An 18,293-nucleotide genomic window follows, 5' to 3' on the forward strand; every position below is an offset into this window, starting at 1 on the left:
ATCACGTGCACCGTCCCTGTAACTTTGAACAAAAAGAAAATAAAAAAGTACAATTTTCTTTCCATGCTGCCCGTGTCTATAATGCATAATAAAAATAAGCACTTTATAACATTTAATACATTATAAAGCTTGTTTTAATGACTTGAAGGTCAAGTATTATAAGACTTTATACTTCCTGCTGTTTTTCTGTCACATTGTATTAGAATAATTAAATAATAAAGACTTTTTTTTTAATAGTGAGTTATAATTATAGTCATAATGCATAATAATGTGGAGTTAGAAGTTACTTTCAGTGGCCATTTCTTGCTTTAAGTGAAGAAAATCATAATGTATTTCATTCACTCTCAGTGAGTGCACAGCAATTATTATTAAGCCTATTATGATACTTGAACTAATGCTTAATAATGAGGTAAGATGACTATTTTAAGGGAGCTTATGACTCCAAAGTGCTAAAAGTAAATTCTAACATGTTATTATATATATTTTTTTTCTTTTTTCTTTTCTATAGAAATGACGTTTGACCTCGATGTGAGTCTATCAGGCATCATAGGGGCGTTACAGAAAGTCTTATGGAAACTTGGTATACGACTTTGAGCCATGAACTTTTAACGGCCATCTTTTATTGGCCTCTGAAAATGAAAAACTGCATGCGCTTACATCGTGAAACAGCCAAGGTCAGCTAAGCCAACAAACAGGAGGGTGAGTGTTTCAGAGATGGGTGATGAGTTTTATAGACTTCCTCGACACAGTGGGGAGGTGGGGCGTGTTTGCCGTTCATCTCATTTTCATCTCAAAGTGATCGTCGTGACGACGGACATGTCTGTCACCTCCACCACTCGACGGGGCGGCTGGACTCATGTTTAAGTTTCCCCCTGACGGATGAGTCCCACGGCGACACTCAAGGACGGGCCAACATTCACCACCAGTTAAAGCGAAAAAAGAATCAAATCTTTTCTCTCAGAAGATCTATTTTTTCTCCATTTACTGGGAGTTTTTGGGGACAATTGCACAAAGTCATTTGTAGCTCTCGGGCTACCGCTCAAGAGGGAATCCAAAAAGGTAATAAAGTTTGAGGAGCAGTTCTTTAATCATCAACACAAAGGGATTGTGTATGATCTCTCCACGTGGCAAATGGCAGGAGTCACTGATGCACGTTTGGATTACTCTCAGCGTGATGAGATCCTGAAGGTTACGGCCAAAACAGTCCAATTTCAGAGAGACTCGGGACATATTATTGGATATAAGCCGTGAAAGCGCTGGCGGTGCACAGACCGGTCTCATCCCCGAGGGATCAGACACCGTCGCTTTGTCTCGGCCTTCAGCGTCGGACATAATCGCACAGGACACCCGACGACGACGCACGCCGCAGCATTAACCCATCCGATGTAAACGCACCCACGCCATCGTTAGAAAATGCTTCAGGAGTGATGTAGTAAAATAGAAACCCACACTGGGTGGGCGGGTCGAACAAACATCGGACTTTAAACCAGGAGACCGTTGTTCGTGTCCTAAAGTGTTTAAGTCATGTTTGTGACCTTTAGTCGCTTTACATTGTAGGTATGTTCATTTTGCTGCTGCATACATGCATGTGATTGGTTGAGAGGAAATATCGCAAAATAACTTGGTCAGTGTTCCTCAGCATTATAGTGTCAGTTTTGGAAGTGCAATGCGACGCATCCAGATGCTAAACAGTTGCCTCCATGCATGGCACGTTGCCCCGACGACCAAGATGCAGCATCATTCACACACACACACACACACACACACACACACACACCCAAACACTCACACACAGCGAGAGAGAGTGAGAATGGGTCGCTTTAAGAAAGTGTTGAATAATGAATAACAATGAGTCCAGGCTGGATTGTATCACGAGCACAAAGACAACGAATGCAGGTCCTCCTCTAAAAAAGGATCCGTGTGTGTGTGCGTGTGTGTGTGTCTGTGTGTGTGTGTGTGAATGCATGCATTACAGATGCGAGGCATTACCATCCATTACACAGAGCATCATCAGTGGCGAGTCCTCGGAGGCCTGCGGGCAAATCGCCGCTGACCCAGAAACGCTGACTCTCAGGGTTAGTGGCTGCGAGTCTGAAGCCTCCATGCTTCTGTTCTGAATCCATTACGGAGGTGTGGGGTCAGTCGGGTGCTAGTCACTCTGCACCTCCATCCAGCCCTCATTTTTCTTTTTCTTTTCCTGTTATGTTTTTTTCTCTTCACTTTTCTAAGCTGGAGGAGAAACCGCTCTAGGGGTAAATTTGAAAAAGTGGACTGACAAAGTGAGGAAGATGTGAAGGCTGGAATTGCGGCTCCTCTGCCAACGCTGTGTCTCGTAGGGAAACACGGCGGAAGGCACCGTCGGGTCCTCTGAAGTTTTTAATGTTTTTGGCTGAACAAGTGATGGGGGAGGGAGGGGGGGACCTGCCTGTGTGTTGTGTTTACAGGCATGTACTGGGACCGCAGAGTCTGGATTCACTGAGTTGGATCTGTTTTTTTTTTTGTCCTTCAAACCTGAGGGCATTTAATGAGAAAACGCTGAAGAAAGCCCTGATGATGCTGGCTCCTATTCTGGTACTGTGGGTGTTGTATGTGCTCATATTGTGAACGCAACACGCTCTCACCCAAACTGATGCTCGGTCCGGACACGTCAAGCCACTTGGCAGCGAAATAACGCAGTTAGGTTTTGGAAAAACATTGTGGTTGGGATCAAAATAAGTAGGTTGAGTAGGTGATTCTATTCAGAAACACTTTCTGTTTTATTACATGAAATCCTTGTTACATACAGATAGCAATGAATAAATGCAATGCTCTGACAAAACAAATTAAATAAATGGCATCTGTTGCCGTGGCAGGACTGAAAAAAACCCGTCCAATCAAAAAATCAGGAGAACATAATTGGACGGCCTGCCTGGGGGGGTGGGACCTTTTTCGGTTCGGGGGTGCGTTCAAAGTCAAAGCCTCTGTGGTTTTTCCAAATGACCTACTCTGCCTTTAAACTAAGTACAATGTCAATAATGTAGCGAGCTGCATCTCATATAGAAGCCGGGGTGCTTTGTTCATCGCTATCAGATGCAGATGGGCGTAACAAAGCATCTGTATTGAGGAAACATCACCTCAGAATGACAACGGGCTGGTGAACCCACATTATCGCATCAAAACCTTTTCTGTCTTTTCTGGTTTGAGAATGCCTCGTCTTTTATGGCTGTACCTGTCAGTTCCAAAGAAATACTGAACGGGTTCCCAAGACGACATAATCAGGTTTTGACGTTTCTGTATTTTGTCTTGTGAGGTTGTCGTGTTTTCGTGTACCGTGACACTGAGCTGCAGAAGGCAGTTTGATACGGTACAAACAGCCGTCATAACCGATTCAGCTGCCTTGCGGTCAAGGTGCACTGACTGACACCCCCCCCCCCTTCCCCTCCCCCCGATGACATTTCCGAGTCTCGAGTGACTCGTCTCTACTTCCTCTTGCCTCGTCCTCCTCCTCCGGGGCCTTTTTTGCATTTCCAGGACAAGCGAGAGGGATCAGGGAGGTCAGAGAGGCGTGATTCATTTTCCTCTGACCTTTCCATCAGATAAAAAAAGAGAGACAGTCATCTCCCTAAGACGACTGTTAGTGAAAGACAGTCCCGCGTGATAAATTAGCCTCATCCGTCCGCAACCGCAAATCACCAAAAGACCATAATGTCTTTGAAGGTCCACGTGCAACGTTTTGGTGACATTGAGCAATAAGGTTGTGTTGTTGCGGGTGACTGATGCAATTTTGGAGACAGCGATTTACGAGCGGTGACACCAAAGCAAACAAGTCAATGCATCTATCATTCACCGGCTGGAAATAGAACAAGGGACGGGACGTCCAGGGACAAAATATTCAGCCGTCGGACGACGAGCCTTAAATTCAGTGTGCGAGGCTTAAATTAATTTATGTCTGACACGGCTTCAGGAAAAATTATGGCCTGAACACATACGTTTAAGAAACGACATTCGGGGGGAAGTGTTTGTGGCGGAAATGTCAACCGATATTTTAATGCTGCAAACGAGGCCCACAAAGGTCAGTCCAGCAGGAAATGCCAATAAATATTATTGTAGTAGCATTTAGGAAAAGTGCTTTTGGTAAAGCTGTGTTTTTCTTTCTTGCATCCCAAACTTTGAAGACAATAAAGTTCAAACACGACTCTTACCTCTTTTACCAGTCATCTTAAAGCATGGCTGCTGGACGGCCAGAACTGTTATCATAATGTTTGATGTGTCTATGGTTTATTGTATGTATGTAATATTTGTGTTTTTAGATTTTATTTTATATCATTCTGTTATTATTATTATTAGAGATACAGTATGTTGTTGTAAACTGCTACTGGATGCTTGAATTTCCCTTGGAATCTATCTATCTATCTATCTATCTATCTATCTATCTATCTATCTATCTATCTATCTATCTATCTATCTATCTATCTATCTATCTATCTATCTATCTATCTATCTATCCATCCATCCATCCATCCATCCATCCATCCATCCATCCATCCATCCAAAAAAAAATTAAATCTACAAATATTATGTTAGCAGTCAAATCAAAGAAAATTTAATCTTTGCAATGCAAGGGGCAATAAATTAAGACGAATTATAATAATCATCTGTTGTGTAAATACCATGTTCTTTAACTGGGACTGCTTGCAGAGTGTATATCTTTACTAAACCACCACATCAACAGAAGAAAAGGGGAAAAATGGAGGTGTATAAGTCAGTTATGAAATGGTTTTATCGGTCCCATGAAGCAAAATGGGTTTGACACCACTGCTCTAATCCATAATTGTGTATAAACTTCGCCATGTCATGTCATCCACAAACCTCCCATGACTCATGAGGATGGGCCGGATAGCAGTATGTGGACTAAACTCCGGCCAGTTGGCTTCGGCCGCATGCTGCTGCTGCTGGGAGAGACTTTGTAATTGCGGACTGAATTAATTGGAGTACCTCGTGTGATGGGATCATCCCTTTCAAGGTGGTCTGAAGTACCCATTTACCCCTGGTCTGGAGCTACTGTAAAGCACCCCCCACCCCCCCTCAGTTTGAACTTACCTTAAAAATTAAATCCTTTTTCCCGTACCGCAGTTCTTTCAGTTGAGCCTGGATTTTTTTGGACTGCAAGGAGGAGATAAGGAAATAAGTGTTAGCTTATTCAAATGGCGAAATTGGTTTTAGATCACGTAGCAGGATTCTGCCAGCTGCAGCAGAAGAGTCCTTTGTGAGTGTTCCCTGGGCGAAAGCTCTGGCTTAAAGGAAGCCTCCACAGAGAGGGGAGAAAATATCAAATCTCCCCTTCACTGAACTGTATAGTCCACACAATAATGCAGTCATGCACTGGCTTCTTGCCCACTGTCTAAACCTGTATTCTCACGCCCAATACACACATTGCCGCCGCCGCCGCACACACACGGCGGTTCCTGGGTTACGACTACTCTCTCGCCGGTCATCGGTAAGCAGCACACACACACAAACCGCCGCCACCCCCCAAACAGACACCAGCTCTTGCCGCTCCACATCAGCGGACACATGGAACACAGAGGCTGTCTCCGAGATGGCTTCATACACAGCCATCCTCAAATCTCCTCATGATGTGATCATGAACACCGTAAAGCCGCCACGCAGGACTCTGCAGCCGCCGCTCGCCGAGCAGCCGCCTCTCAATGCGAAGCCTTTACGTTTACAGGACTGTGACTGTGATTAAACGGCATGCAAATAGAATTGCCTTTGCTTGGATTTGACAAAGGCAAGGTATAAAGAGGGAGAGATTGATAGGTCATGCATGATATTCAGTCATTATGTGCGTTTATTGGAGCTCACAGAAGAGATTAAATTATTACGATACAATGATTTTTAAAAACCATTTGTCTCTTTTTTAATCTATCTGTATCTCCTCCTCTGTATTTCCGTGTAGGCGACTTTCCATCAGCCTGTTTTTTTTTTTTTTTTTTACATGGAAACACACAAACAAATATCCCAAACGTGTTTTCATGCTTGGTTGAGGTGGAAAAGTCGGTCTATGGATTAAAAAAAAAAAAAAAAAAAAAAAAAGATCCTCTACATAGCTGGTCGAGCCACATGCACATGTGAGTCTTTGTTTGTGGTCATACACACAGGTTACAGGTGTGCGTTGTCACGGAAACGTAGCATCCGTCCTCCAGTTGACCCCTCAGCTAAACTCTGTTTCACATTGCTGTGTTCGGGGTCGTGTGGAGGCACGGCCTCAATCATGGATTTGCTCGGTATTTCATATAGAGCTCCTTTAAGACGTCACTGAAGAGCAAAGAAAAAAGGAACCACTTATTTTGTTGTGCTCTCTTCTTCTGTGATGGTTAATGGCCACCAACCAGAGAAGAGACTGTATACAGTATATCCTGAAAACTAAAATGTGCATAACATTTTTATGGAATGTGTTATTCCGTATCTATCTCCATCTCTGTCTTTATATCTAACCATCTTCTATATGAATCTACTGTACACGTCTTTCTCTAGACCTCCGTAAACCTCTCGCGCTCCCTTCCCATCCATCTTTATACCTCCTCGACACAGACAGTAAAAAAATGTGACATGAGGTCTAATCCTTCGCCAAAGCACACAGAACCCGACGCCGAAGGACAAATTTACTTCCAAGGGTTTAGTGTACGAGACGAGCACCTGTGCCTTTTTTCTTCTCATTTTACGAGAGTCTTTATCGCGTTATTCCTCTTCCCAGGGTGCTTCCGCGTCCCGAGACACCCATCTCCTGTCATGTGTAACTGGGAACAAAAATTGCATCCCGCGGCTCCTCGTGAATTGAGAGGTTAAATAAACACAGACTCCAGAAGTCCCAGCTCACAGAGAGGTCGAGCTGTGAATTCCATATCGGGATCGTTACGTTGTTTTTTCATGACCGAAAATGTGAACAAATTACATTTTTTTTATTTAGACGCTTTCTGCTAATGGAATGAATCACATTAAAAAAGAGGCAGAAGATGCTGAGTTTACTTCTCAATGCTAATATCTGGATCTCTAAATGTGCTGAGCTCTCAGACTCGCCGAAGCATCGGTCTATTATTTATTGGGAATAAATCATGTGAGCGGAGACGTCGGCCTATCAGAGATACAGGAGCATCTCTCTTGTTGATCCTGATGGTTTGAATCGAGCAAAGGGAATGACGAGCATCCCAAACAGTTACAACCAATACATTTATAAGCTTAATGTAGTTTAATGGCTCTTCCTTAACCTTTAAAAATATATTAAAATAAGATGTCTCATGAGTCATCGTCCCTGTGAGAATGATGGGAAAACTGTTAGATAGCAGCAGTCTGTCGCAAGGACAATACGTGTGCAAGTACAGTACGGCTTCTAGGTTTATTATTTCTTTCTTAAAAGTGATGAGATCAGACAAACAGCATGCCACTCTCCGGAGAGACTCGCTCCTTTGAGATTGTAATATGTTTGCGATGATGTGTTCGTGATTCACACACTCTTGTTTGGTGTCAGTTGGGACTCGAACTCTGCAAACTCGGTTAACCTTCAACAAGTGACAGCAATGTGTCGCTATGTATTATTTAGTTCACCAAAAACAACTATATAAAAGTGTAGGCAAACAGTTGCTTATTTACATTCAGTCACGCTGTCATGTTTCTGTCCATACTCCTAAAAAAACATACGTCTCTTTATCTGCTAAATCCTCCCCATGTTGACCAGCTAGTCGTTGACTTTCCTTCGTGACGTCACATATATCGCTTTGTTAAATCCCGTTTTGAAGCCTCGAGTTCGACATTTTGGCCATCTGTGGACTGTGGAGGAGTAAAGGGTGGATTTGCCTTAAAGGTAAAAAAAAAAAAAAAACCCCAACGTCTCCTCCTGCAGCGGCGTCTCCTTCTCTCCCTCTCTCCCCCATGGTTACTATGGCAACGGGCATCGGTGTCACCACGTCATTTTTGTAGGGGTTTAATCCTGAATGTTAGACCCGAATATAATTTTAAATGTAAGCCGATGTGACGCTTGAGAGGACAAGCGCGATATGTTTGAATGTGGGACAGTCTGTGTAACACAAACAGCCTGTCAGTATGAATGCAGGTCTCTAGACTTACTGTGTGTGTGTGTGTGTGTGTGTGTGTGTGTGTGTGTGTGTGTGTGTGGTAAGAGGTGAGTAACACTAGTTCCAGCAGTGAAGCAGACTGCAGGTCTCCTTTTCAATGCTGAATTCGTGTACTTTGCATGTTAAAAATGGATCAAAATAGAGCTTGTTTACATAAACATCCCAGTGTTTCTGTCAGTTTTACTTATTTTACTTATTATCACTCTGCTGATCTAAAATGATGTTAAAAGTGCTGAAGAAATAAAGAAGGAAACTAGAGAGTGGAGTCACGGTCTGTAGGTTCATTAACAAGCAACACAGAGTCGTTTAATCCACTATTAGTATACAATTATTATTACATTATAATAATTATTAATATTTTTAAATGATGAGTTATCTTACATGTAAGCACCTGTTTCTGAACCCACCAAAAAACATGCCCTCATCCCTTGTTAAGCGATGAAAATCACCCAATTTTAAATCTGACCTCAGCCCTGTGATCCAAAATCTATACAGAATAACACTTATTTCCATTTTTCCCCTCCATATCTTGCCACATTGTGTATATGTCCAATTAAAGTGTCTATTTTTCATAAATCGATTTCAGTGTCAATAACTGAAAGGTGAAGCAAACAGCCTCCAGTATATACATGACAGTATGTGAGGGCGTCTTGAAATGGAAACATGGAGATGATAAACAGATATTGTAAATATTTATAAGTCGCGGTATATTGACGCCTCTCTAATTCATCCTTTGTCACTGCAGAGCTTTAAGTCAGCGGGGTGAACTAAAAACTGGCTCACATTGTTACTGAAAAACATTGCTTGTGCTTTTGGGTGAAGAAATACTGTTTTGTGCAGTCTGTGGTCATAATTCGACGTACCATAAATCCACAACTGCTCCACGTAACATAAAAGCAGGTACATGACACCAGGCGGGGAGGTGTGCAAAGTTTCCCAGACACCCTCAGCATACATCAGTGTCTGCGCTCGTAGCGGGAGCTGTGTAGCAGCAGCATCAGGGGCCGGCTACATATTGCTCTATTTGTGAAGCGTGATTGGCTGAAGCATGCGAGCAGAGGCGGACCGGTGTCTGGTAGAAGGGAAGCATGCAATTTATTCTATCATATCACAAGAAAAAGTTCCTAATTTGTTTGTATATTATATTATATATGTGTCCAGCAACATGTGCCCATTTCCAAGTCGTTTAGCCCACTGAACTAATTGGTTGTGTTGATTAAAATATTGGGGTTTGGGTTAAAATAACCACAGTGGTGCAAGTTGTGTGACAAATAAGTCAATGTTGACTTCTGGTGTCACACAGTATCTGGACAGCAGTCTCCAGGGTGAAAGTCCTGTGTTTGTATCTCTATATTCCCTGGAGATCACGATTATGTGGAATATATATATATATGAATTTATTTAGTACGTTATAATAAATACAGCGCATTGGCTTTCATAGGTATAGGAACAGCTGCCCTGGACAACTTATTATCGTGTTATCATAGATCATGATAACATATATATATATATATATATATATCATATATATGTCAGATTTTATCTGAATATGTTTCAGGGTTACTAGATGTTTTCACCTTGATGTAAGAATGAAATGAAATTGTCGTGATGACAGAGATGCAATGGTGGAAGTTTTACAACATCCAATTCACGACCATCAGTTTGACCGAGGAGGAAACAGATGATGAATTCATGCTCTTGTAGAAAAAGATGCACAACACGACTAAACGGCATCTCTATTGCCAGGCGACCTCCATCACTGAAAGGTCTCAACCTTGACTTTGACTCCGAGTCCCCATGTGTTCCTCTTCTGATGAATCAGGTCCAGAGCAGCACCAGAGATCTGTTGGGTTTCCTTTCCAATTTCTCTGGCCTGCTGAACTTGGGAAGTGTTTGTGATTGGTGAAGTGAACAAACACACAGCCGAGTCAGGCCGGTGGCTGCCTGCCAGCGAGGTTCCCTCACTGAGCTTCACTGAGCTTCACTGAGCTTGTGACCCATCTCCCATTCATACTGTCATGTTTGAACATGGCCCACAAGTGGGTTTCCTAACCTGTTTGAAATGCGTCGTCTTCTCTCATGGAGTAACAAGACCACGAGTCCTATCGGCCCCGTTAAACAGGAGCTAATAGTCACAACTGCTCATTTCCCCCAAATGGACAACATGCCTTTGAACCAATTGACTAGCTGACTTAGAAACTGCACAGTTGTTTTGACCGTTATTACATCCCCACACTCTCACTATAAAGAGTAAACATGAATAATGATAACCAATATTATAAAGCGACCCAATATTAAAACATGAGGCAAAGAACATTTGCAATACGTTAGACCCTTGTTTCAAACTGTTTGTTTAATTGGCCCCGACTTTTTAATTAATTAAGGTTTAATGAATCAGAAATTTATTGGATTCCTTGTTATTGGAAACATACACGTTAAATACATTATAAATGAGACATCTTGGCAGTGTTAACATGAAATCTCATTCTTTTCATCCTCTCATCAGTAAAACAAACAAAGTGTTATTGACTGTTTTAGACTTGGATATGATGGTATTTAATGTTATTGAATATTTTACACAATATTATATGACACATTATTTCTTTCCCTGCACTAATGCAATCTACTGCAGATGGAAATTAGCTTTTAGCTATAATCTGGTACAAGCCATCTTTTTACTCCATGTAATTAATGAACCTTTTTTTTAAATAATGCTGAAACCCTAGCAATGATGTCAAATATTCACCAGGTCCAGATCCCCGAATACGACGATTTGATGGATTGGCTGTCAGTCGGACAAAACAAGACCTTGAAGATGTCGGGCTTTAAGGAAACTGCGACAGGTAATTGGTACCATCTTCAGACCGTTTGGACCCATTGAGCTAGAAAGTGACGCAGAGAGGTAATGCCAAAGTGTCCAAATGTGACGAGCTGGGAAAGAGAATGTGTTGCTATCGGATACAAAAGGAGCAGGAGTCATTATTTGATTGAGTTTACTTGTGACCTGACAAGTGTGACACGTCTTTGCTGAAGCACACACACTTTTTAGTTTGTCCTCAAACATTATCGTGACCTGTCTGCATTACTGATTTTTTATTGTTCTTTTTATTTGAAAGGGCAAAGCAATTTCACAATTTGTTGTGGAATCACCTCACTAAGTTATAGTCAGCGACGAAACAGCAACCATTCAGTTTTCAGTCTTTTTTTTTTTAGCTAGATTAAGTGCACCAAGCTTGATCCTCCACCTCATGTTCCAAGTCCTCCCATACATAATGCGTGTATTCCTAAAGCCAATTTTTTTTTCACAAGACGAGAACACAAATCACAACTAAAGGAATAAAAGCTGCCGTTTACTCATACAAAGTCGTGGGATGCAGTCATGTGCAACAAAAGGAGCTTATGCTTACAAAAAGTTTATCCAAGGCCAGCTAAAGAAGATCTGGGACTAATCTCAGTTCTTTGGACATGGCGTCAAAGCTCTCCGTTGTTAAGATTCAAAGATTTTGATCAAGCTTTTTTTTTTGCCCCTCACTCAATGTTCTGAAGAAGTCTTAATTGAAAAGAGCTTTGAAGCATGAAAATATGATTTCTAGACAACAATTAAGTACAAGTTTAAGGGCATACATGTTCTTCAGGGTTATCCAAGTTCATCTTTTGATTTTTTGTGTTGACACCGACAGTGAATAGTTCAACACTCTCCCATACAGTTTCCATAAGCAGAGGAGGTATTAGCATATAGAAGCCGTAAACAGACGTTGCGTTTGAGGAAGCTTTTCTCACTTTTTCAACATTCGACAAACTTGCAGAAGAACATTGTCATCTGCAATTTCCTGCTCCGGTGGCAGTTGTTTTGCAGCTTTAGAATCCATCTCTTTCTGTGTTTCTTACAGTGTGATTACGGGCTCAGTCTGTAACTCTTCCCCTTTAATACATAAATAACTTCCCAAGATGAAAGTCGGGGCATGTAGGAGCGCTCCTCTTGCTGATTTACTTTCGTCTTTATAGCCTCCCGAGGGGAACTGAAGATGGTGACCTCCGGTGATCTGCCTGTGTTCAAGGGAATTCCGGTAGCTATTCGCTCCCTAAAGAGCTCCAAGTTGACTTGCCTTGATAGCACTTCTGTAGGAATAATCTGTCACACAAAGGACCACTGGACAAGAATACACACTGAGCGTACATCAGTACATCAACGTCATCTGCAGCTACAAAGCCGACCGTTTTATCAGCGCTCTGATCCTTCCTTTTGCTGTCGCGGGGAATAATCTGATTCTGTGCAGACTCACCGCCGACTTCAATCGGGACCTTTTTTCCTTTCCTGAAATATCATCATCAGGTCTCGTTGCGTAGTCAAATGGGGCATCATCATCTGAGAGTGTGAATATGTGATGATGGCTTGGATAAGCTTGAAATATCAGGGGGGTTCAGCTGCAGGACTGGTGGAAGGAGAGAAGCCTGTAATTTCCAACACCAATTTCCTCCAGAATAACCTTGGTGCCGGAGCAGACTACAGTTCGGTGAAAAGCTCTTCAACTCCAAGATTTCGCAAACAGTAAATTATCTCTGTGGACGTTTATGGCTGCGTTGTGCATGTAATGTAGCCCGTCATTGCTGATGCTATCAGGCCAATAGCAAGCAGGGATTTAACTATTATTGGCCAAATATTCAGTATTTTTCAATCATGATTGATTGGCTCTGTTGCAGCCGCACATCTGTCTGTTGACACCACGTTATAGCCTCACTCACTGACCCGCCTACAGCACTATCTGATTGGTTGGGATGGTTAAGTTTCATTGGTAATAGACGCAGACTGGAGCTGCTCTGTGTTTCAAACTCATAGAATGTATATAAGAAGTGGATGTGGTTTACGGACAGCCATGTTGAAGCCTGTTGCCATCTTGGTTTTTGGCCGTCCCCATCTTGTTTTTTTGGAACCAGAAGTGACACGAGAGTGAGGAGCTAAATACAATAAAACACGGAATAAGACATGTTTCTACCAGAATGAATAACTGCAATAATCTGAAAACTCATGGTGAAAGAGTTATCAATCACAAGGTAACTACACCGTAAAGCATAACTGCTATTGGACTCTAAATGGGCCATAATTTACAAAATGAACATCATGCTGTATTGAAGACTTGAAACCAGAGATTGAGACCATAAACTCATGTTTACAATGTTTACTGAGGTAATAAATCAAGTGAGAAGTAGGGTCATTTTTTCTCATAGACCTCCGTTTAATCGGATCTCTGCAACCAGAGGAGTCGATGATTTATTGCAGGACTGTTGTGTTGGACCATATTTGTTTGAGATGCGTATAACTGCCAAGCTGGCAAATGAGTGTATTTTCCCACAGAGCACAGTAACAGTGCTTGAATTGGAGAGAAGTTATTGACAGTGTTATGTTTCAGGTGTTCAAAGATGACTAACAATACATTGAAAACTGGCAACTAATAAACTTCCCTGGCAATTAAAAGCAAGCAAAAGAAAGACTGACCTCAGGACCGACTAAACCTACTTAAACATGACATGAATTATTTCAGTTATGGACGTAAATTAATTCAAGTGAAAGTTGGCCTCTTGACATCATCACATATTTGTGACATGTCAAAACCAAATCAAGATCTCTTTCCTGGATCCGTAATTCAGAATGCAGTTTTATCGAAACGTACTTATTAGGAGACGTGAAGGAGGGGCGGGCCAATTAAGTCATCTAGGAGCATGGGTTAGTAATTCAAGGGCACCAATATTTATTTAAAAATCACAAATTTGAATTCCTTGTCTTCACCTGAAAATGCAAACACCTACCGCTGTCATTCAAAAACCTTGGTCATATCCTGCATAGCATTGATGAAGCCTCATCAGCCCCAGGGGAGGTCTGGCTCAGGGTCTTTGTCAGGGGAAACCTCCATCTGCACAACAAGGTTGCCATCTATCATCCTGCCTGCATCAACAAACTGCTCCATGTTGGAAGAACCTAAAGTTATTCCACATACTGTAGCCTGGGATCACCAACCGCGTATCTATTGAGCCCACGATTACACAGCAGCGGCTGCACTCACTAAGGCGTGTCATCAGGAACCCCCTGCAGGACCCGCCGCCTTGTGAGACCCTGCATGGCTAAATTACAGCATGAGCATCGGTCAGCAGGACGTGTAGTTCAAAAGCTCAGCTAGGTAGAGGTAGGTGACGGCAAAAATGGTTCAGACGCTACGACCTGAGCTGTCTGTTAGAGACAAGCTGCACTGAGACACACAAAACCAGGCAAGTTTGCGTGAGAGGGAGTGAGAAAGACAGGCTTAGACTTTTTTTTTTTCTTTAGTGGGTCTTTTTTGTGTGAAGTTCCCTAACTTCTTTTCATTTTAGTGAACAAGACAACATTTTGTTAACATTGCTTACAAGAGAACAAAAATGTGTCTGCAATACTTTTTCAGTCCACGAACAAGAAGCCGGACCTGAAAATGAATTATGTATTTGATAAAACAAGAACTTACTAATCTTACCTCTTCGGCATAGGCGTCACAAAGTTTGTGTCCTGAAAGCAGTTTCGTTTTCAAGCTCTTGTTCTGCAAAAGAGAAACAGAAGGAAAGAGGTGATGCCATTGGTGTATGCCCTGTGTTCTGCACTTTATGTTCCCTGAACATTTTAGCTGCGTCAGAAAAACAAAACAAAAAAAGTCTTATTTACTCAGTAAGCGTTGGCTTCTCCGGCAGAGCACTTGGCTGTTGAGGAGATCTGACAGCGATTGCTCGGTTGCCTGCCAGTCTCAGACTCGACCGGAGAGCAGTGAGGAGTGCCTTGTCGGAGGATCCGAAAGTGCATTCAAGCTCATAGGCAACTTAAAGGTCAGCGTTGGAGCTCGGGGCGAGAACCCCACTGCATTTTAAACATGATCAGCAAAGCCTTAAAATCATTTGATTGGCAGCCAGCGGAGGGATGCCAAAGTCGGGGCCAAGGGGGTCTCGTTGTTTGGTGCCAGTTGAGATCCAGGCTTCGGTTTTCTTTTTGTACAGAATCATTCTTGTTTCTTTCGACAGTGCAAGAGACACCATACGGTGCAATACAGTGCAATATTGTGGAAAAATCTTTCTCCCTTATATTTTCAAAAAATGTTCTCTCTCTGACAGAGGTAGGGCCGGGTCCTAGACCCGATCCCTCGGACTGAGAACCACTACCATGTGTCGATTATTATATGTACGTGGGTTACAGCGAGGGCAAGACAACCAGGACAAAACAAGCAAACAAACTACAACAAAACAACAACCCCATGCTATAGGGGTGCAGCTAAAGAGAAACTAGTATCACCACCTTGCAGTTGTTCACCTTCGCCAACCAGTGATGTTGCAGTTTACATCGATGTCTGTCCAAAATGTCAGCAATTCATCATATTAACCTATTACCTACATCCTATGTGTGAAATTGTCATAATTAGCATATGAATCCTTGAGTCATGGTCGAAAACGTGTGTCACATTTGACCTTTGAGCAGCAAATTCAACCTCGAGTCCAAGTTGTTTGTGTGCGTTTGTGCCAAAGATGTATAGATGTACATCCCCCCGAGCACCAAGTATTCACTGTAAACAGCACCTCATTAACGGCAGATGAGCTCATTTATTTTATGGTTATTGCCATTTTCTAAGCAATCTGGGAGTCGGAGAGGCAGACAAAGATACAGTGCATTACATGAGATTGAAACCAGAACTAATTTCTAATTTTTTAATATTATATTTCATACCCATTGTGACTACAGAAGTATCTGTAGTGGAGCCCCGGTTTCTAAAAATAAAGGTCACAGTCAAAGAAATACAAGTTTGTCGTAAGATGCAGCAACACCAAGATCTTTCTTCCTAAATTGAGCCTGAGTACCGTGCACTGATATTAAACAGGAAGTCAGCAAAGCCATGAGGTAGAATGTAACGACGCAAACGAAAAGACCTTGAGGCTGATTAGAGCGCCGGAAGCGAAGGAGTTCTCCTTTTTTTAATTGACAATGATCTGTTAGTAAGAATGGCCTTCGAGCAGCATAATGCTTAACCCAAAGTACCCATCCAGATCCCAAGATGACCCAATATCCAGATCACAAGATGACCCAATAAAACGGCACGACCAACCATGACGAAAGCTTCGCTAAAGGTCTGAAACAACTCAAAATTGGACCGTCTCCAGCATCTGCAGTGAAGAGAAGGTCATTGGAGGCAGATAGTCTGGACGTCAGTGATTTGAAATTAGATTGGCTGTCTAACAAAATGTTATTACAGTACAGAACAGAAGACCTACTGGCTAAAAAACGCATTATGCAGTGGACAGAACATGCTGCACCATACATCATAATGTATGGAACAATCCATAGATATATGAGTGCTGACTTGATTTTATAGGTTTGGACTGCAGCGAGTCTCAAACTTGCAGCGTGTTTAAACTTCTATGTCACATGATAGTTGCGGATGCAAAAACGAAGAGATGAGCTAAGTTTCTTTTAAGGATTTAGCTTCTGTATTGTGACGTATTTCTGAGTGAAAAAGGTTGTTCATTAGTTCATTGAAATGCTCATCAAAGTCACAACCGTGTCCAACTCTGTGCAGAGCCAAAGTCGTAGATTCATTGATGGATGTCATGATGTAATTGGTTGATCCTACCAACTTATCCAGAAAGAAAAACCGATTGGATTTTGGACCTTTTCTAGCCTTTTGACTACTCAAGGGGCTTTACACTACATTCAGTGTACATTCACCCATTCACACACACACACACATTCATACACACTGATGGCAGAGGACCTGCCATCTAACTCATTCATACACATGGGGTTCAGTATCTTGCCCAAGGACACTTCGTCATCTGTGATTGGAACCACCAATCTTCCGATTGGGATGAAGACTCGCCCTTCCTTTGAGCCAAAGCCGCCCCATTTTTTGGGGTAAAAATACAATTGATCTTTTTGTAATTTTTTGGCATACGTTGAGAGAGATTAATGAGGTGAGATCGACTTTAAAGTAATACTTCACCCACAAAATGACATCAATTACTCACCCTGTGAAACTTTTTTTCACAGCTTTCATTACATTTTTTCTCACGTGCCTGAAGAAGAGATATTAATAAAGGAGCCTTAGCATGTGCTATTACATGAGGAACACCTAAAGATGACACACAACATCAGATAATCAGCGCCATCAGTTTGTACCACTTCTGTTTTAGCCTAAGAAACAAACACTTAGATGCCACCTCATCACGGCAACCACTTTTCATCGACTCAATAACATTTACAATTCTTAATGAGTTTACCAATAAGCCAATTACATGTAGTCGGGGGTCTTTTATTTTTACCCATCATGCAAAAATACCCACTCTTCTCAGACACACAGCGCATTAAGATGCATAAACAAGTTAATGCAACGGTGTCCTTCTTCCATCCTTGTCTGCATGCGAATGGATTACAGAGTATGGGCTTAGTGTGATCAAACAGACTCTGGAACAGCATGAGGGTGGATGCCAGGAGGGTGGTCCTGAGCATCGCCAAGGCTGTAGTGGTGCTGGGCTTTTATGGAGGCAGTAATCTCCTGACTGCACAACGAATGGACCAGAAAACCTCAGCACAATGTTTTGCTATGTGGGAGGCAGCCCTGGGAAGATCCGCAATGGAGGGGGGGGTCTTGCTATAAAAAACTAAATAAAACAACCACTTTTTGGAACACCCGATGCACTTCATCAAAATGACGTACCTCAAGTGAACCAAGTGGATTTATTTGAGGCTGAGGATTAACAATATGATCTGACTTTCTTTTGGGATTGTGGAGAAAAATAAGCTGTTTCACTGTTTTCATGAGTAAAAAGTGAAAGAACAGCAGATCTCGCTAGAAAGGTAGAGTGCCGAGTCTTTCGTCAGAATCTCCAAGCAAGTTTGTTTTCACCTCTAGTAGCAGTTGTTTAAAAAAAAAACCTGTATTATATTATAGCCAATTATGGCTCATAGATGGCAGATTAATTGAATTTAGGTGGCGAGAACACATTCGGCCATCGCGGCGCTGCGACTCCGATGATAGATCTGCTGCTCGATGTCAGAGACAGCTCAATGTTATCAGGCGGCGGGTTGGCTGTGAAGCACGGGGACAGTTGGGACACAGGAGGGGAAGGGAGAGGGTGTCGCCGCCACCAGCTGGCCCTCAACATCTGCTTGTAAATGATGTC

General features: G+C 42.3%; 1 protein-coding gene across 2 annotated transcripts in view; it reads right to left on the minus strand.

The window, feature by feature from the left end:
* Window positions 1-18,293, minus strand: part of luzp2 (leucine zipper protein 2) — a 147,004-nt gene that overhangs the window by 17,461 nt on the left and 111,250 nt on the right. For both annotated transcript variants that reach the window (XM_084016641.1, XM_084016640.1), the window contains exons 6-7: window positions 14,612-14,674; window positions 5,080-5,142 (exon numbers count right to left, since the gene is read on the minus strand). In XM_084016641.1, the coding sequence (XP_083872767.1) occupies window positions 5,080-5,142; window positions 14,612-14,674 (126 nt within the window). The remainder of the gene's footprint in view (window positions 1-5,079; window positions 5,143-14,611; window positions 14,675-18,293) is intronic.

This window comes from Eutrigla gurnardus, assembly GCF_963514095.1.
Source record: "Eutrigla gurnardus genome assembly, chromosome: 1".
Lineage (NCBI taxonomy): Eukaryota > Metazoa > Chordata > Actinopteri > Perciformes > Triglidae > Eutrigla > Eutrigla gurnardus.